The sequence below is a fragment of the Ammodytes marinus genome, assembly GCF_949987685.1.
Source record: "Ammodytes marinus genome assembly, chromosome: 10".
Classification (NCBI taxonomy): Eukaryota; Metazoa; Chordata; class Actinopteri; order Uranoscopiformes; family Ammodytidae; genus Ammodytes; species Ammodytes marinus.
This window is the reverse complement of record NC_137214.1, coordinates 13462067-13483936: the sequence shown is the minus strand read 5'-3', so window position 1 is coordinate 13483936 and position 21870 is coordinate 13462067. Positions and strand designations below refer to the sequence as shown.

At 41.6% G+C, this 21870-nt stretch overlaps 1 protein-coding gene across 3 annotated transcripts in view; it reads right to left on the bottom strand.

The window, feature by feature from the left end:
- The window catches only part of mid2 (midline 2), a 94213-nt gene that overhangs the window by 9247 nt on the left and 63096 nt on the right, over window positions 1-21870 (bottom strand). For all 3 annotated transcript variants that reach the window (XM_080035776.1, XM_080035778.1, XM_080035777.1), the window contains 4 exons: window positions 21644-21792; window positions 20765-20892; window positions 20207-20350; window positions 12744-12905 (listed from right to left, as the gene is read on the bottom strand). In XM_080035776.1, coding sequence (XP_079891902.1) covers window positions 12744-12905; window positions 20207-20350; window positions 20765-20892; window positions 21644-21792 — 583 coding nt within the window. The remainder of the gene's footprint in view (window positions 1-12743; window positions 12906-20206; window positions 20351-20764; window positions 20893-21643; window positions 21793-21870) is intronic.

The window sequence follows — 21870 nt, the reverse complement described above, 5'->3', positions numbered from 1 at the left end:
GAACTTCTGCAGCAAAAAAAAAATCAGATTATTAGCTCAATTTGTAACATTTAAACAAGACTGCTCAGTCTGTGTGAATCTCAGGACAGAGAAACAAGAGCAAATGATTCACTGAGGTTTGCATTTCATTAAAAAAATTAAACAGGCCAATAGGCCTTCTGTGATGCGAAAACCAATAATTCATTAATGTTATTATTAGTCTACTTGCTTGATTTTTTTTAAAATAGCCTACTGAGACACTTGGAGACACATGTGGACATTTATTTACTGCGAATCGCGGCCCTTCGCGCGGATATGACCATACACAGGCACACATCGCGCTTGCTAGCACTTTTTTTTTGGTCAGTTGGAAATCAAGGCAGCCCGCGCGCCCCCCCTGACAACTCACGGCGCCCCCAGGGGGGCGCGCCCCACCATTTGAGAAGCACTGGGTTAATTCATGAAATGAGGCCTTAATGATGCAAGTCATTTTAGCTGCTGCATTAAAGGGATAGTTCAGTATATTTGAAGTGGGGTTGTATGAGTTCTTGCGTGCATAGTTAAGTCGGTTACCTCATTGCAATGGCGATCAGCGCAGTCACTTTAAAGCTATAGTGCGTAACTTTTTCATATACATTTACAAACTGGTGCAGCACCCCGACACTGACAAAGGAGCTCAGAAAAATCCCAAGAAGATAAGAGTTGAAGAAAAGTTAATACAATTCCTTCATATGACTTTATTTTGATACCAACCCTGCGCAAACCATTTTATGTTAATACATTGAGTCTCCCTTTGGAATCAAACCAGGGACATTTGCAATCATGCAGTATTTATTTGACCACTATTCCATGGTGACACCCCTCTCTCCTCCTGTTTCAACCCTTTTTCTTCTTTTCCTCCAAATACTCCTCTCTCCTCTCATCTCCTCTGTTTACTATAGAGGTTGTGTGGTAGCTTGAGGCCTGCCATCAGAGATGCGTTCTAGGTAAATATTATTGCATATCCTTCAACAGATAGTAAAGAGGTATGACACATACCCCTGGGGCCACCTTGACATGCGATATTTTCAGCCCTGGATTTTTAAAGATTTACTCAATGCAGCGAAAAGGATCAGAGAAACACACATACTGTACATACACACACCCCTCCCCCCACCCCACACACAAACACACACACACACATACACGCATATATGCACACACTCTGAGATTGTTTGCAGACTCCACGCTTTGTACAAACAATATGAAAGCCAGAAATAGTTTACCAACAGAATGAGGAACGTTACAAAGTCAACAGTCCAGTGTTTGACTGTCAGCACAGTAGAGGGCCCACAGGGAGGCCAGTATGAATTCTGATTAGCTTTTGTTTTGATAAAAACAATATGTTCTCTCAAAATAGAGTCTTTTCTTGCTGAACAATACAGAGGGAGAGGGGGTTATTTGTAAAACTAGGATTTTACCAGAGTAGGCCCCTTTTTAGATACCCCACTCACAGTTGTTGAATCCAAACCTCAAATCCAACACTATTTAAAGTGCCGACTGCACTTTCTCTGACCGGACCCAGCAGTCACTGTTTTGCAGTATGGCATACTAAGCGTAATGAATAGACACCATGGATTCAGTAGCATACCGCAGAATTACACTCAGGAAGACGACTTTAACAAATATGGCCTACTTAAGCTGCTGATACTACACAGTCTCAATTTGAACCCTTCCCTCTGTCTTGAATTAAAAAAAAACTGGCTCTTCCACTGCAACTCGGTTTCCTGCTGTTGTGAAAACATTACTGAGACCGACTGAGCTAATTGGAAAGCATAAACAGGGCACAGTCTAATAAAAGCTTTTTATATTACTGTGGTTCCTTGGTCTGTCAGCCGGCACTCTAATAAGTTGCAACCAAACTCAGGCACAACCTATATCCAATTCCATGCTTATGGATGTCTAAAAAAATATATATACTGATTACTATGTTGTCAGCCAAAGGACGCGGCTTTTACATTTTTTAATGTTAAAATGGCTAGATACATGCTTGGATAGGAATTAACCAGATAGAAAGATCTACGAAATGGTAATCTGAAGCCAGTAAGAGAACAATGCGTTAAAAACTGAAAACAAATGCTTTGATTTTATATTTCGATAACTGTTTTTCTTTTATAAAAGGAAATCGCTTTCCCTTCACATTGAGATACCATAACCGGACCCGCTCAATTGCAATTTTGCCCACGTCTCTGTGAACCGCTCGTGCCTAGACTGTATTAATGGGTCAAAAGCAGTGGGTTAAGGGCACTCATGTCTGCAGCCACTCATCCCTGCAAAGAGCTATTTGGTGTCTTCTGTTCACTCAACACTCTCTCACTCTCAATCTGTCACTTTCCATCTACATTCATACTCTCTCTGTGTCTCTTTGCAGGTTTCTCCGTACACTTAAGATGACAGTCACGTAGAAACCTGGTCACGGTTAGTGCAAAGGTATGGTCATAGTAATAAAAGGTCACTCGCACGCATGCACACACACCCCCTTCCCAACAGGCCCTCCTCGTAGTCATACTTAATTCATACGTGTTTTTCACAAGCTGCAAGTTACTTCACATGTAAGCTGTGATTATCTAATGGCACGGTGATACTTTTCTCAGTATATGCTACAGCATTAGCGCCACAGTTCACTTTGAGACACTCAGGGTTCGATGAGTGGTTTCATTGGAGTGAGACTGGAGGGACCTTAAAAGCCTGTGAGAGCTTTACGACATCGCAACGTGATTTTAAATGTTGTCTCCATCACGCCAACTCAATTGCAGGAGGCAGGACTGCAGGAGAGATGTGAAGCCATTAAAGGGGTAGGCCTACTCCACCGATTCAGCAGCGGGCTCTCAGAACAACGTGGGACTCACGGTGGAGAGTTAGAAACAAAAAGGATCGAAATCGATGAAGCACAACTAGAGATATCCTTATTTAAAGGGAAAATTCGCCGATTTTCAACCTTAACTCATCTACCATAATATCCTTTGGGTTGCATTATATCCCCGTGTATTTTTTCAACATCGTCCGTTTCGCGGGGGCCGAGCTTCAAAAATCCATTCACCGGTGACGTTTCTGTGACGTTTCCGTGTCAAGGAAGAGCTCGTGCAGACTACAGACTCTTGGGTTGCGTTCCGAATCGCATACTCTTTCTTTTTTCTATTCTACATACTACATCCAACGATAAAAAGAATCTAGTTAGGATGCAGTAGACATACTATTGGGACATACTTTTCTCTCTTATTTCATCATAACATTGCGCCTTGATCTTGCCTCTTGCTTTTATATCCGTCGCATCCCCGTTTGTTTTCATAACATGGACCTATAGGCTTCGTCGATGTTACGTCACTTCACGTGCGCACTGGATTGTGGGTCAGAATCGCCCAAATAGGATGCACTTTTCAACACTAACAATCTTGGCCGCATGAAGTAGACCATCCGGGTATTCTAACCATCCTAAATCTGGCCACAAGAATCGGGACATCCTAAATCTTTTTTCTACATACTATATAGTAGAAAGTATGCGATTCGGAACGCAACCTTGGAGCCGAGCTCACCAACCCCCCTCTCTGTGAATCCAGGGGGCGGGCTCTAAAAGCACGTGCGAACCAAAACAAACCGTCTGTCCATGCCCATGGTCCGTGACAGTTTACTTGTATCATTTCCTGCATTGAAAATTGCATCTTTTCACACGGGCACAGACGATATGGATGAGGATACTTTAAAAAGTGTGTTGGCTGACTGGAATGAACCAGCAGGGTATTTAGTTGGGCCAGAGAAGCCTACACTGCTGAAGAAATTCAGCGAGGAAATACAGTATGCAGAGAGGCCGAGGCTGCAGCTGTTTCAGCCTTGGTTAGGGTTAGCCTTGTAAGACAATACAACTGGACCACCATTAGAAACCGAGAGACATTTTCAATATCCCAAAAATAATTTGGAAAAGACAACAAATACCAGCAAGACCGGGAGGGCAGATGATCATTGAGTGAGTAACATTATTTTTTTCTAGCATGTTGTAACGTTATCTTTGTCACATTGTGTTGTCTGAGCCATTGCACTGATGTTGCACTTAGCATGTCTATAGCACTTTTCAGAAGAACCCTTTACAACAGGTCAAATAAAATGACCAGTCTTTTGTTCTTACATTGGCTGCTATTGTTACATTATAGCTTTGTGGAGAGTAACCACTTGTTTTGTGTTTTAATTTCTTTAGACATAATCGACTTGTCACACGTCGGTTCTTGATTGAGTGGGTGCTCCAAAGGGGAGATACTTGGCAAGGGGACCGCATCGTCTTACCTGATTGTGTCATACAGCGCATCAGAGCCAAATATCCATCTCCAAATGGTCACTACAGGCGACAGGCTGAAGAAGACGCTACGTAGAAGCTACGGATGAGCTATGATCAAATATTTTGACCTGTAAATACTGCTGCTAACTATGGACACTGATTGAGATTTAATCATGTGAAAATGTGTCAATTCTCCTTGACTGTATTTACAAATAAAAATAATTTTGTATAAACATGATTGTTTTTTGTCATTGCATAGGTAACCATTTTAATACATAGGTTTGACTTATCAACTAAAAGTGAAATAGTTTCAGAGAATCAAACACTTTATAAGGCATAGATAGAGTTTAATATAACAAGCAAGTAAAACAGTGTGCATTATTCTACACACAACTGTAAAGTATGTACATATACAAATGTAAAAAAGAAAAATAACATTTTCAAAAGCTTTGAGTTTCCAGTGTGTTGGGAAAAACAATTGGAGCATAATGCTTCCTTCGTCAAGTTACTGTTGAAATATTGAGTGATGTTTAGCAGCAGCTTCTTCTGTAGTTGGTTTTGGACATGTTGTGAGGGAGGGCAGGCTGAGGGAGCTGTAGTGATGATGTCAGCACTTTGCAGGCAGCAGTCCCTTCTTCATGTGATGACGAGTTCTACGAGGGATGCTCTGAAGTGGTGCGTGTGTGCGGGATGTAAACAGTCTTCACAACAGAGTGCTTGGTCCTCGGACAATACACCATCTTCCTTTGGACCTCACCTGAAATGACAAATTATGATTGTATCACAAGGCCAGCACTGAAGAGATGACAAAAGAAAAATCAATGTGTTATACTGTAAAGATAATGTTGCTGTTGCAATAAATATATAAAACAGACAAACCACTATGTAACCATAGATAGGTCAGTCAGTTAGTGCACTAACACAATAGTAGTCTTTTGTCTAAGAAGACATGTTTATATTAGCAGCCAAGCATACTGTATGCCAGGGTGTGGCTATGCATTTGCATTAGGAAGAGCCAAGACGACACAAGACTAGGGACATCAGTGCTAATCACCCAGCCATCACCATCAGCATAGCAATTGTTTATGGTTTTGGAAAGCTGATCATTTTAACGACATCGCTAATAACCATGCACATGGAAAACAAACACACAGTCACACACAAACAGTCTTGCAAATGCAACTAAATCTTCCTCAAGGATACACAGAGGGGCCTACTGCCCCCCTCACGAGTTCACTTCTAACTTTAGCTTAGCGGCTAAGGTAACTTGGCTACAGCTACAACCGGTAGACTAATTCCTCCTTGCCCCATCTATCAGCCTTGGGCAGCACAGTTATTAATGTAGGGGAAACACTGATACTAACTACAGTAGGCTACTATGCAATTTAGCTCACGTTAGCTTACCTTTATTCGGATTCTTTTTCCCGGGGCTGGGGCTATGCATCACGCCGGTGAATAGGCAACAGGTAGGGCCTAGTATCTTCAGCTTACGCTTACTCCTGCTTCTTTTCTGTTTCCTAAAGTTGGCGCATCTAGGCACATTATAGGACGGCATGTTTTCTTTGTGGTAGTAGTCCAACAGTGAAATAATACGAAGCGCGCTATTACTGTACTGCTTACACGGGTCAGGTCCGTGCTGTGTTTATGTCACCATGGTAACGCGAGCAGCTCGGAATCTGGATCTGCAGAGCAGAGCGTACCCCCCCCGCGCAATGCATCCTGGGGCCTGTAGGAACTGTAAAAACGGCTACGTCAGCCCCGCGTCATCAGTTTAAATCCGAAATCATTGTGCTCTCTGCCAATTCGGATCAATTTTTGGGGGGCTTTTTTCAATAGACTACTAATATACTCGGCCCTGATATACCATTCACATGAAAATGGGCGAATTTTCCCTTTAATGTATTCCAATTTTTTGTCAAAAACTATAGCACACACTTTACCCACAATGCAACCTGACAGCTGACAGTTTGGTAAGAGATTCAGGTGTGTTATGTTAGTAGCAGCTAATGTAGCCCTGAGCTGCTAGCTTGAAGCAGAGATGAGGCGCGAGCTACAGAAGTTGTTGTTGAGCACACAACTCCAAACATACAGTACATATTTTCTAACTAATTACTAACTAACTAGTCTTCAGCCCCAACCGATGCTGACTCAAGTGACATCACTTAAGGCAATTTGTCAGATGTTGGAGCCTCAAACGGCTTCATGCTACTTTTTCACTTTTACAGCAAGTAGTACTCCACATGAGTATTCTAAGGTTCCTGGTTACCATCATATGCTATACCTTCATCATAAACCGTAAATGTTCTTTTTATGATATCTTAAAAATGTTTTTAGGATTCCAATTGATAAGGAGAACACTTTTAAACAAATGGTTAAAAGGGGTTATATAAACGTCATATGAAATCAATTCAATATAAATTGATTGGATTTCCTTCATACAATTGCGCAAACAGCTTTAAACACAATACCCCAGGTGTTTTCATAGCGAGTGGAGACCTTGAAGGCAGACTAAGCTGTGGCAGTTCAACATTGTCCTGTTTCCACACTTGCTCCCTCTCTGCCTCTCCATCAGACAAACACATTCACATATACCCACAGAAGTGAAGACAGACTCCTGGATGTGAAAACATCTGTGTGGGACTATACGGCAAGCATTTTCTGGCCTGTCCCGTCATGAGAGCGAAAGTTGAGGCATCTTGAGATAAAAACTGGCTTAACCTCTGGGGTGAGTGGACAGATGGCATGGAGATTGAAGAAAGGGCATTACTAGAAGAGATCATATGCCACAGCCAGGGGCGAAAAGAGCACACCATGCCAAGAGAGAGGGGTTAGAGAAGGACAAGTGGGGGAACATGGAGGGGTTTGAAGCCAAGGAAAGACATAGCATAAGAGAACAGACTTTTACAATGACTCTTGTAATCCAGGATGGAATTTCTTTTTCCAACCAATAGTTAGCAAAATCTGTCTTCAGTATTTGTTTAGAGCTGATCAGTGATGCTTCAGGTGCTTTCTTTAACTTATAGTGGATTGTATGCTCTTTTTTCAATTGCAATGGACGTCTTTTGGGTTTAAAATAGAGCAATTTTTTCACACAGGGCGAACAATTTTTTAAACAATTCATGTCTGACATTTGTCTATATCGTGTCATATTGACACACTCTGCTGCATTCAAATGCGCCCGCCCCTCCCCCCCGACACACACAAACATATGCACTGCAGGCTTTTTTTTACAGCAAGTAGTATAGTACTCCAGTTTGGGAGTTACAGTTTTGAACAGACGAGGCTGTGATGGATGACTTGCCAGTATCAGCGCAACTTGTCACCACCGCGTTCTTAGCTTTGCAATCCTGCGCCTGAAATATGATGAGCTTAGGCTAAAAGCCTCCCGAGCCTCTCATCTTAAAAAATGTGACAGCTAAACCCCTCAAATCTAGCCACAGACAGAATGAGAGACTTCAAGTGCGAGAGGGGGGTCGGGGGGAGGGGGGAGAACCATGAGGGTCCCAACTCTAAAGCTTGCTTCTCAAGCTTGTACAGAAGCGGAGTCTAGAGAAAACACCTAATAAGCCTGTCATGGTGAGATATTTGAGATCAGTTTTGTTGTGACCCATTTTAATGCAACAACATTGTTCGCCGTTCACCAGAACAGATGATGGAGGCACTTTAATCTGAAAAGCCATTCCTCTGAGGAAGACAGAGGGAGGGAGACAGTGAGGGATAAGAGAAAGCACCAGATGAGGACAGTGACAAGCCAAACAGATTGACAGATGAATGCAGAAAAACAAAACCTCACAGTGTTTTTTTTAGTTGTTGTTAATCTTGAGGGCCTGTTTAAATCATTCAGCAGACAGAAATGTTTGTTTGCCTATTATCTTAATAGCACTGCCCTACATTAACACTGGGCACCATATACTGTACTGTACAATGATAGCACACAATCAAAGTTGTCTCCTCAAAACTACATTTACATACTTATTAGGTTTTTGCCAATGACATTAAGTTGGGAAATGTAATTGCTGCTTTGATCATGTTATTTGACTAAAGCAAGTGCAGAGCTCTCCTGTCAACGACCACAACAAGTGCCCAAGTTGGTGCCCAACCATAGACATAAATTATATTTATTAATGCTTGAGTTGCTATGAGCACCTATTCCTCGGGTAAGCAAATAACATTCTTTGTTGATAAAATGTTTCCGACTTGCCAGGAACTTTAATAAACACAATATTTTCCTATTAGGTTAATGAGAAATTTGATCCTGGCAAAAATACTTTTCCTTCAAATGTGTTTTGCTGTTTGTAAATGAGCAGTTTATAAATGTAATTGACAGTGTTGCGCTAACAGTTTCCATGATACTCTTTCATGCTCCAGCTATGTTATTTTCTTTATATTTTGTAAAACTTTAGAAATTGTTCTGATGTCTTTTTGTGTAATGTGTAAAAGTAAAATATACAGAGTTTCATTCATTTCATTTTTAAGTAGCTAAGTTACAACCTAGAATACATGGTATTCTGTAAATGTAAGATGATTTCTTTGGCCTGTGTTCCTAATTATTTTCTAATATGATCTAATATCTTCATTGTTTCCCCCCCTTTGTCCACTATTTCTTTCTCTCTATGCTATAAAAACACAAATATTTTTCACAAATCTTGCTAATAAAGCATAATAAAATTGTAAAATGTGCAAAAGAAGAGATTATGAAGAGCATCTTAGGTGAAACTGCAAAGTGGCAAAACTTTTATGTATGTGTTGCACACTTTAAAATATTCCTAGTATGCTTTCGCAACATTTTTCTTGAAAGTCTAAGTTTCAACAAAGGCAGTGAAGCTTAATTGAACTGGACTGAATCAATAAACAGAGTCACACAACAGAAGTGAGATTGATGATCGAAAGTACGCCCACACACTCTCATGCTGCCTATCTGTGTCAAGGAATGACGGTATAGATTGAAATCCCGCTGAGTGTCATTTATGTTGTTCCCTGTTAGATTCATGACAGTGACTGCCAGCTCCAGATATCCTGCACTTCACCTCTGAACGCTCCCTGCCTACATGTCGTGCCCACATCACACTGAGGCGGTAATCCACTCTAATGCCATACGAAAAGACTTAAACCACTGACATGCTCCGTGTCCCACAGGCAGAGAGACACGGAGCGAGAGAGAGAGAGAGAGCGAGAGGTAGAGAGTCTGAAAGAGTTTTGACTTGGAGGGGAGGAGAGGGACATAGATTGAGATGAGAGGGCTCTGTGATAGTTGATGGATAAAGGGTTCATTTCAAAGTGCCAGATGGATGGCAGTATCAAGTACATGGGTGGGTCAGGTGAGCTGGTGGAGAGCCGGGTAAAGCCCACTTTAGAGGCCCCTCGTGCCTATTAAAACATGAAATAGATTTAATGGGTAATATGAACATAAAAAGTGGACAGAATGCAAAGTGTGCCTGTGTGTCCTATTAGCGACTACATTGCAGATTCCCCACTTTACCGAACCAATCCTTTCACAGTTTTATTAATATCAACTCTGTAAAGCCAGCAGGTATTTAGGGTCTTATCAAATTTTGTCTCATAAAAGCGTTAAGTACATCAGCAGCTGTGCAGACGTTGTGTTCTTTTAAACTAGCAGCAACGACAGATTGTTTTGGTCATCGGGGGGCAGTGAACACGCGTTGTGAACATAATGTCACCTTTTAAGTTTAAACGGTAAACAGTTTGTGTCCAATATAAACCCTTTTCTCTCAGCTCTGTTATTGGTCTCAAACTCTTAGAGAAAAAAAACATCTGGCTCTTTAAATTATAAATGCTCTTCTATGTTCACTAGCTCACTGTGTCTGTCTGTTGCTTGGTGCAGAGCAGGTAGCAAACAGTTGGGTTTTTACAGCTTTTTCACTCAAAGAAAAGCTGCCCGCTGTGGACAGAAACAATGCTATTTCCAGCAAAATCCTATTATTTCTTTATTCACTTGGTAGGTGTCCAGAAAACGATTGGCTCAAATGTAGAAACAATTTTGACTTATTAGTTATATAGAAGTTAAGAGAAGAAGTAAGCAATATTTTAGTATACGTATGCAATAGTATGCACAGTTTATAACACAGGTCTCCCAGTCATTCAGCTTTGCAGTAATTGCCAGATAAAATTCCAAGTATCCCGCTCGTTTATATCCAATCAGGAGATAGAGCGCTAAAAAGAGCCAGGTTTCTGTGCCCGTCAACTATGACTCGCTGCTCTCCTTCGTGGCACTGTGTGACATAGACGGCTGCATGTTGTTCATGTAGTGGTGACGTAGGGACGAGGGAGGGGACTGCTAACTACAGTCACTGACAGGAAGTTAGCTAAAAGGACCATATCGCTTACTTCTCCTTTGTTAACAGCAAACAAACATCAGAGCTGTGCTTATTTTTGTCTGTGCTTCATCATTAGCCCTGTTGCTGGAGCTGAAAGTTCAAAAATGACTGTTTAGAAAATACATAATGACAAGGTGGAACATAATCCTGGATTAGTAACAGATTGGTACACCTTAATGTGTGTATGTGTGTGTGTGGGCCTAGGTTAGTCCATCTCCTTGTCCCCCCCCATCAGCTAACAAGTAAATTGACTCCTGCAGTTCCCGCCTCACACCTTATTTCACCCAGCAGTCTATCCACATTACAGCTCATCCCAAAATGCCACAGCCAGACTGCTGACAGCAGCTAAGAGGGGCGGCAAATCAACTCCATTTTACCTTTCGCTGCACTACCGCTGTTATTTAGGATGATGTAAACATTTTATTGAGCAGCCACGAGGCACATCCTAAATTAGCTCTATCGCTGTGTGAGATCCTGCTGACGAAAGGTTTGGGGGGTAGTTCCACGGTGGAGACTGATCTGCCTTTGAGGTGGCCAGATAGTTAACTTTTTATACAAAAGTGCCCCGTCCATTACTTGAACTCGGATTTCACTATATGTACGTGCCTACTGTTGTTTGGCACATATCTCCGTTTGTTTGCTCACATTCTGTTCACCTTTGCTTCATTTAGTTTCTCTGTTTATTGTTATTTACTGTATACTGCCACAGAGAACAGAGAGAATGTTAAATGAAAAACAGAGTTCAGAGCCAGGACACAACTCTGCAGCAAAAAAAAATAAAAACGTGGAGAGAAAAAAGGGCTGAAAAAAACAAAAACAGAAAAATAGACAAAAGTAGATAGAGAAGGTGTCAGTCAACCATCATTTTTTCTCAGTGAAAGAGGCCGCTTTCACCTCAGTTTGAGAAACAACTACCATACATGTTCCCCAGATAGGAGGAGAGTGCGAGTATCAGGGAAGGGTAGATGTCAGAAAGACTTTATTGACTTTATTTTGTAGAAACTTACTGTTGAACAAGAAACCAAGCAACTCGGCTTCGACAGAGTGAAAGAGAAATGCCAAAAACCAACGGAAAAAAGAGAAGCGACTATAAAAGGTGCATGTAATCCTACGTATTAACTTTTTCCACTTGTTGTTGTGCAACATACCAGCAGGCTTTCAAAGTCTGGGGCCAAGCATTCTGGATTTCACTAAAAGCCAAGCAACAGCTGTACTGGTGTTGTTGCGGCTTTAATCCCTGCTACATCTGCAGTGGTACAAAGAGAAGCTTTTGCTCAATTTAAAACAAGTTAACTGTTTACTGAATGCTGAACTTGATCCTAACCAAAGCAAAGATACCTTGATGAAGATACTGCAGCAGGAAAGACTTGGGAGCTTGTTTAGTGATGCAGATGCAAACAGCCAAAAGTCTCTAAAAGGGGCATAAAGTCTACATAAAGAAAATGAATGAAATGCATACTCAGTGGTTATAAAAACGCTCCATGTAGACATTGAGCTAATGTTTCCGAACAAAATTGGTTATCAAAAGTTTCTCATGATGTTTATGGTTGAAAATACCGATCGTATACTGGGACACCTGTGTCCATTTCCGAATGCTCTGTCCTGATTCTGGCTGCTGCAACTCTCAACCTGGCAGCTTCTTGATTTGAAACATCACACAGTGGACAACACAGCCCACGTACCTCGTGGGAAGCATTAAATGACTAAAAAACAATGGTTCAATCTGTTACATTAGTAACATACGGTACATTAATTTATTCTTGGAATATTTACTTATGGACTATGCAATTAAATATTTTTTGAGCGAAAACCATCAGGCCCCAGAGACCGTCTCAGGTTTTTACCTTGTAGTTTTCCGGACAGAACATTTACCCGCCGGGCTGGAAACCAGAAGCAATGCATAAATATTTTCTACTTCTTAAATTGATCTAAATTAAGCTCAAAATGTGCTACCTATCCTTCAGAGAAAAAATTGAGAAGAGCTTCAGAAAATGACAGACTGGAAGGTATGGTGCACATATGATGTCAATTTTGAGTTGAATCATATATCAAAAAGAAAGTAAACAACGCTCCAAAATATCGATAGAAAGACTGTTGGAAGTCCTCCATGTGCTTTCACTTACTGTTGGTTTTGAGGCGGGCTGGCTCACTGTTGCGGCTCCCTGCCTGGTTGATGGCCTTGACAAAGAAGATGTAGCGGGTGCCACTCTGCAAGCCGTGCACCGTGTAGTGGTTCTGCTTGATGTTTGGTACGATCATCCAGCTGTCTGCCGAGTTGTACAAACCTGGGACACACACACACACACACACACACACACACACACACACACACACACACACACACACACACACACACACACACACACACACACACACACACACACACACACACACACACACACACACACACACACACACACACACACACACACACACACACACACACACACACACACACACACACACACACACAGCATGAGTTATAGAAAAATAGCAAGTTGAGTTGTATGGTATTTTCAGGGTAAGCAGAGCCACACTCAAGTCCTGCTGAGATTCTTCACCTTGATGTTTTGAGAAAGCAACAACTGTTCTCCCCAAGAAAGCTGACCTGTTGTGTTTTCTCCAAATCTCCAGTGAGTGAGTCCACACATAGCAAGACACTCTGAGATCATGTAATGTAACATTTATGGTGTACACATACACTGATCCATTCCATTCCATTCTCATGGGGGTTTATCATGGCACGCTCCCTCGTGGCCAGGTTGTGTGTGTTGACTGAGCTGAATCTTTAAAGCCATTAAGAACAAGCTACTCACACAATATCACAAGTGGATGTCTGTAGTAAGCGCCTGAGGGCAAAAAGAGTGTGGTTCCACTTTAATGTTCAAACGTATGGAAACGTGGGCAATACCAACATGACCCCTACTTGGGTGGGCACTTGGATTTAAAGCGGCTTGCAGTAAAGGGTTAGTAATGGCTGGGTTAGCTCTGCGGTCACCTGCGGTCTGAACACAATCTTTTCAGTCTCTCAGCTGCAGCCGACTGTGAAGGATGAAAAGGAAAAAAATCTCAGCTCAGGGCTGATGGTGGAGGATTGTCTACAATAGGGTTGTTTTTTTGGCCTCTAGTCTTAAAATAATGGGGATGAATCACCACTTTATATCACCTTAACTCACCCACCAAACTATACCATATATTTTTATCGAATTATACGAGAGGTGTGCATTAAAGAAGTTAGAGTTGTTGTTTAAGCTGTTCATTTAAATGAGTTATTACATACACTGCTATAGTTAAAAATCTCAAACTATACTACCAGAAACGAAGGTACATGAGCGAACGTTTGCATTGCGGCTCTCGCAAAGAGCCGCCGACCGCCATAGCTTAAACATTTCTTTCACCCTCCTAAAAATAAAAGATCGGAAGCCCATCCAGATAAATCCTCTGCCAAAACAAACAAAGCATCTCGTTAGTAGCTCTACAGCCGGGGATAATGTTTGCAGAGTTGAAGGTAGAATAACAATCCCGTTTTCATTGTCTCGACTTTCCTCCCCGCTGCAGAATTTGCAGGGAAATAAAACAAAAAAAAGAGAAACCCTGATAGGGAGAGAGAGAGCTCTCAGCAGTGCCTCATGCCTGCCTCGTCCCTTGTGGTGAGGATCCGCTGTGAATTATTGAACAAGATGGCAACAGCATGCATAAGTAAAAGCCGAGAGTCTGCTTGTAAATATAAATACTTCACGGGACGCAAATAAGGCCTTTAACAGTGAGGAGGCTTTAAGAATGGATGAGGGTGGGGGTCGGGGGGAATCGTTAAAACTCAGAGTGAAGGCTGCGTATTCACATACATGCCGACTTCCACAAGCTTCTCTCAGACAAGGAGAAAAACACCATAAGGAGGTATTTTAAATCTCCCTTTTAAAGGTGCACTATGTAACTTTTGGTGTGCAAGATAAGGGAACATTTTCTTAAGTATATTCTCATAATTGAATAAACAAACTTTTACTCACAGGAAAAGTGTATCCCTGGAACACTGTTTGTAGTTTGAAAGCTACCTGATACCCTGTTACTGTGTCACTGCAGTTGTTTACAGCAGCAGGGCCCACAGTTTAGTTTACAAACATATTCTAGTCTTACGTTTGGTACCAGGTGCCTCATTGTAATTTGGTTTTAATTTATGATGACAAAATGATACAATAGTGAGGGTTACACATAGTGAAAATATGTTTTGTAAACTAACTGCGAGGCCCAGCAAATGTTAACAAATCCCCCTCCCTTAAAACTGCGTAGTGCACCTTTAAGATGAGAATGAGTTTAAGATAACTTTCCTTACATCTCGCATTGATGAGCCATTTTGTACGCAGAGATGGCTTGAGGATCCATCTGCATTTTGTTTTGGCCAGCTCTTATAACAAACACAAATCCATTGTCAACAATCAAATCCCATTGCTGCCTCCCGCACTAAAAGCCAGCGTGTCGTTCCACTCAGACAGCTGTCCCTTGTTGTGATGAAAATGATGCCTCCCACCTGTCGTTTTCAGCCACAGCCTCTAGAACATTAGAGCGGCTACAGTGGTTTGTGGGCTTTCAAGAAAGAGATACATGGGGAAGAAGACTTCACGCTGTTTTCCATTTTTAAAAGCTTTTGATCTCCATAATACATCTCTCTCTCTCTCTCCTTTCTGCTAAATCAAATTAGGTCAGTACACAGGAATACGCCATTGCTACTTTTTCCCTGAGAAAAAGGGCTTTCTGACACTCACCAAGCCCCTTTGGAGAGAGCATGGTGACTTCAAAGTGTGATGGAGCAGTGCCTTAATGTGCCCAGGTGAAAAAAGAGAAAGAAAAGGAAAACAGTGTATGCATTGCATCCAGACATTGTGTGTCTGTGTGTGTGTGTATTAACAGTATGTGTCTGTTGTTTGTGTAAGTGTGAATATACTTTCTTGCTCAGACTCAGAAGTGTACAGATCAGATGGGAACAGAAAGTAGTCTGAAAATGGAAGGTTTTTCTTTGATGATGCAATACGGAGTTAATGTTAACTGTATGTGTGTGTATGTGTGTGTTTTCCCCTGCATGGGTGTGTGTTGCACATATTTATAAATGCTACTCTATTCTTTTCTTCTGTCTGTTTATGTGAGCGGCTATGCACCAGTAAAAATCATCAAGTTCACCTGCATTTTTGTCCACATAACTTAGACTTTTTGTAAGTCGGAGTAGTTTCCTGCAATGACTGAGAGCTCATCAACATTTCATCAAACACTAGTACGAAGCTTGATCCTGCTGTTAATCTGACAGATGCCCTGTCGAGATACAGACAGAGAGAGATTTTTCACTAACTCTGCGTTTCCCACTCGCCCGTTGTGATACTGCTGTTCACCTGTGATAACCATAATAATACTTGTCCACAGGCCATGGCTTATGAATACACATGAAAGGCCGATGAAGCTGTAAGCTACAGTCAGCAGGTATACACTATAGCTAGTGCGGTTAACACGCGGGCCTCCCAGGGAAATGAACAAAACGGCAATAGAAATCCGGAAAAAGTGGTTGAAGTCAAGTGGAGGTGGGAACAGAGCAGGACCTTTTACTAAATCCAGAAATAACTTAAAATGGCTTCAGCAGAGTGATGCAGAAAAGCAGATGTGTTTAGAACCAGTTAGGCCAATTTGACTTCTGAACCCTGTTGGTTTCAGAGGGTAAAAGCTGTCAATCAGGAAGTTAGTCACTCATAAAAAAACAGCAGCAGAATTCCTCTCAAGAATGTACATTTTTTTTAAAATTATTTTCTTTAAAGGTTTTAGTAATTAAAAGAATAATTAGCAAATTGGCAAAATATGCTCATTTGTTGGCCAACAAAGTGACATCATTTACAACCATCGTTATATCTTACTGTCGTGTTATGGATGTGGCAATAATTTATTAAGGAAACATCTAAGGGAAGAGTTACACATTGGACCCAACCCAAGGAGCATTTAATCAACCCATAAGGCTTTATATGATATAATAGGATTTCTATATTATTTAATCAGCATTCACAATATTTTTTCAGCTTTTGAGTTTGAATTTCTCTCTAGTTCTCTCGATCTCTGCCACCTTTCCTGATCTTCATGGCGGGAATCAACATTGACCAGTATAAGCGGATAGTTGCGGATGACGGTAAAACTAATGGGTCAACGACAGTAGACGGTATAACTTGCATAGGGCCTCAGGTAGCGGCTACACACTGGCAGAGCAGACATCTTTACTTGAGAGTGTCTTGGGCTTTTTTGACACCGCTTTACAGTTCTCCATGGGGCTTGGTTTCACTGCCTGATTCCATTTTACGTCGTTCTGCTCGGATGATCCTGCAGGATTCACAAGACTTCCACAACCCCCACCCCCCCCCCCTCTCTCTCTTCCTCTCCCTCTCCCTTCCCTCTCATGGGAAGGCCAAGGATGATGTCAGGCGAGAGAGACAGGGAGAGAGAGAGAGAGACAGAGAGACATATTGACGCTCAAGTGGGAGCATTTAACCACTTGGAAAGTTAGAGAAAAATGCTACGGTAAAAAAAAAAATCAAGTGGCATGGCAGGCTAAATGGGTTTCCCTCTTTCTCTCAGTTTCTCCTGTGAATCTCGGAGGACTCTGTGGCAGCACACTGCTGAACGTCTGAGTCACTCGGTCTAACACAGCTGAAATATATCCCCATGTTTCGAAGAAATGGCCGGGGCACTTGAGTTGCACGGGTAGATGCAGAAATGTCAGGCTATGCAGAGGAGATGATGAAAGGATCAAAGCAGGCAGAGAAAGTGGAGAGGAACAGGTGTGTGTGTGAGTGTGTGAGTGTGTGTGTGTGTGTGTGTGTGTGTGTGTGTGTGTACATGCTTGAATGATAATGTACATTAATAACATCCTCCTCATATCAGTGAGTGGTAATTTTCAGCTCCCTAACCATTATCCACTCTGATTTTCACCTGCGCTTTCGTCCATCTCGTCCTCCACAGTGGTCCTTCTCTCCTTGCATTTGTGTAGTAGCAGATTATCAGCTATAATGCCGGTCCACTACTTCTAGAATTTACAGAAGCTACAGTAGCCTTCAAGGAACAAAAGCTAGTTACTTGGGATGGTATAATCCAAATTGCCTCAAGTCTTTCCACATTATCAATTGATGATATAATACACCATACTAAATATTATTTAGTATTGTATTCTATTGTACTTCTACACCCACTATATATAAAAATGTGTAAGGCCGTTAAGGTTGTCCCTTCTGTGCTACCCTTGAAACATGGCAGTGCAACATGGTGGTGCCAGGCCCCCAGGATGCTGCCTTCTCCGAGCAGCCAGCATGGACATGTGGCCAACCCATTGGTATTGCATGGTAAGGGGTGGAGCTTATTTTCATGCGGCCCGTAGGCAGATGTCCCTGTCCACACAGTACAAGCAGCGAACAAGATTGTGTCTCTGCACATTTTTTCTGGATATCAATCATAGGCTCATACTTATCTTTAGACCATATACTATTAAAATGTAAGTTTTCTCATTTCAAAACGCCACCTCAAGCGTTTTATTAGCCCAACGGCTTTTAACGGCTTTCAGTTTGTTTTCGCCAGGCTAGATGCTACAGAACGAGACACCCGCCTCCAGTCCGCTACGCTTGCCGCCCTCTTTCTTGATAGGTCCATAATGCCGCTACGTCCATGCTACGTAATGCTTTGGGCCGCATGGAATTTCCGGATTATGCTTCCTTGTTGCTTCTCTGCGCCTATGAGCAGCTTTCATAGGAATGAATGGGCGCCATGTTTCAATACGGTGTCCATTTCTTTATATGTCCATGGGTGGTGCGCCCTGCTCCATTTTAGAATAGAACATTGTAGAAAATAACAACATTTTCAAGCGATTACACACTAATTAAAACATGCTTACGAGTATTATAATCCATTTCTACCAAGTCTGTTTTGAAAAAATGCCAATTTGTATAGCATCATAACACCCTACTGTATAACCCCAGTACGTGGCAAAACACCATTGCATTTGAAGGTTTGTTCAACTATAGGTGTATACTGTTTTTCTTCAACTATAGTATGTGCATGTCTCAACTTAATTTGGTTATGACTGCAAGGTGTGAATTCGTCACCCAACTAGGGAAAAATGAATACGCCTCCTCCTGGTATAATAGATAATTTATATTGAAGCTAAGATTCATTTTTGCAGTACAAAGGAGGCCAAAGGGCTGCATAGACAGCCACATGGTGGTGTTATTGTATCCAGAATCTGTCCAAAATCTGTAACAACTTTTGTACAGTAGTAAATGGAAGCGCTTTGAAAGAGGCCAGAAGTGATTTTATTTTCTCATCTATAGCATTGCCTATTTTCACAGTTTCAACAGTTAATTGTGAATATTTTCGTAGCACCCACCCCTCTATGTCCTATATGTCCTATATTTATAACAAGTAGTCTTGTTTACTCCTCTCTCTATAAATACAAGCATGGATGACAACAAAGACTAAGGCTGGACAGAAAATCTAGGTTATGCAACACAAATTGCATAAAATAATGATCATATGAAAACAGTATTGTGGTGCCCCAGTTTATTTCTCACACAGCAGTGCCTTCTTTTGGACTCTTGAGTGTGTGTTTGTATGTGTGTTAGGTACAGAAACAGTATGTATCTTGGCATGATAATGGCTGAGTAATTATCATTATGGTGAATGACCCTAAACATATATACTATATACTGTATCTGTGTGCATCTGTGAGTCAAATCAACCTTGTTAAATTGTCATAAAGTGAGACATTAAGATGGTAACTTTTACTTAACTGCAGACAGTGTTGCCACAAGTCACAATTACAGAATACTGATAAATACCAATGTGTAGCTTAACAACTACAAGTAGGGAAGGGTCATAGAGTAAGGACACTGACCCAGGAATGTGAGCAAACAGCAATATTTTAGTAAAATTAGCCATAAATAGCTAACATAAGCCAATGTCCATACTAGGCCAAGTGAAACCCCCAACGTGTACTGAACCAAACTAATTAAGCTTTTCATTCCAGGAGCAAGATTGCTTTATTTCTTCTTTTGAAAAATACATAGTCTCACTTTAGAAGGTCTTAACCAGCATGAGTGTTTTTTTTGATAAAAACACTCATGGTGATTAAAACCCTATTGACGCCAGAGACATCCACTGATCTGTTGTCTTTGAAGTTTCCATGCAGAAGCTAGCAGCCTTCGAGGATGCAAAGTGAATGAATCATGTATTACGAGTGTTACGCAATGGGTTCTATTGGTAACTGAATGGGATTGCTTGCTTAAAAGCTCAAAATAGCCAGTTAGAAATATATGTGCTGGTAAGGGGAACACTTTCCTTTTTAAACCAAATCAAAAACAAATCAAAACTTTCAAACTTTCTCTGTCACATTTAAACTTTTATAGTATGACCACAGTCTGAAGCCAATGTATTTGAGTCGTCTTCGGAAGCCCTTGATTAAAACAATCCACTAATTGCCCCTGGCTACTATTTAAATGCAAATATGTGAACATGAACTTACTTGAAGACTGTATACCTGTGTGTGTGTGTGTGTGTGTGTGCGCACATGACTCACTGATGAAATTTGTGTGGCCAGTGTAGATGGTGTACTGCAGCTCGTAGGAGGTGACGCTGAACTCGTCCTCCGATGTCCAGTGGACAGTGATGGTGTCGTGGGAGGCGGTGCACAGCTCGTCTCTTATGGATGGCGGGGTAGGAGCTACAAGTGGAGCAGAAATACAACATCGGTCATGGGAAAAATGACATCTTTAAATGTGAGATGAACGGCTGTCAAATACACCAGGCGAGGGAGAATTTCATCGACCCAGAGAGGACTGTTTTACATTCAAAAAGTTTAATCACAAGCTTTCAAGCTTTTTTTTTCTCCTGGAGGCAGCTGTATCTGTTGTAAGCGTTTATATGGGGACACCTTATCTCTACACTTTTTATCTGCACTGTGTCCTTGCACTACTTTCGTGTTTGTGTGTGTCTCAGGCGGCTCGATTCACTTGTGTTATTTTTCTTTTATATTGCATTGTTGAGAGAAGCCTGGGACTTAATAATTGTGATTGCGGTGCATATGAAAAAATAAACCTCTTGGAAAAAATAAATAAAAAATGGCCGCAGCTCTTACCTGTTAGGTAATCCAGCCCTTCCAGAATCTTCTTCTCCCGGGAGAAGTCCAGGGCAAAGTTGTCAAACGCGTCGTTCAGGTTGACGTCAGGGATGAGCACCTGGGAGGAGGCCGTCGCCATGGCAACCCTTTAAGAGCGGTCACGGGACATGGGAGCGAAGGCAAATGAAATGTCAGAGTAGAGAGAGAGAGAGAGAGAGAGAGAGAGAGAGAGAGAGAGAGAGAGCAGGGCAGAGGCCAAGAGGACGGGCCAGGAGATGAGAGGAGAAGAATAGAATATAAAATGAGAAAAAAAAATACAGTACACAAGATATCTACAACAACAAGCAGAAGCCCTTAAGACAAACCAGTTGCTGAATAAAAGTGCTGGAAAAGAGCAGCATAAAAAGGTGCTATGCTAGCTGAAAATGTTGCACATTTGCCATTTGTCTGCAAGAAAGAGTGAGAAGTCTGCCGAACCAGCCCCTTAAAATGATAGATGATTTTAAAAAAAGGGCCTGACATTGATTAAAGGATAGAGATGGTTATGATAATATAAGGCCTATTCAACCAGCAATGTTACTCTAAGGCTGGATTCGTAGAAGGAAAGTGAATACAGGCACACTCATTGTAGGACATTGTATTGTAAAACAAACTTGTACTCTCGAATGCATTTAAAAAAAAGTTCTGTGTGTCCTGCATAAACAAAGACGAGAGAGATGAAACCTATAATTTGTTATAATTACTGATTTCATACCCTACGTTATCACCTCCAAACAACCACCTTATGTTAGCAAGGATTACCTGCCACTTCCTCACTTTTTCTACCTCAGAGTGTGTGTTTGAACAGCTGTGTGTGTGTGTGTGTGTGTGTGTGTGTCTAGGTAATACATCACCCACCTTTCTGCTACATTTCTTGCGGTCTGGAGGAAGCGGGCGTGGTCGTTCTCCTTCAGGCTCTGTTCGGCCTGCGTTATGAGGGCGCTCGAGCGTTCCAGACACTGGCGACAGTTTGCAATCTGCTGGGCCAATTTACGCAGTTTCATCACCTGGGAAAAAAACACACAAACAGAGCACGTGTTGCTATGTTAGGACCTCAAAGAAATACATGATGGTTTTAGTAATTA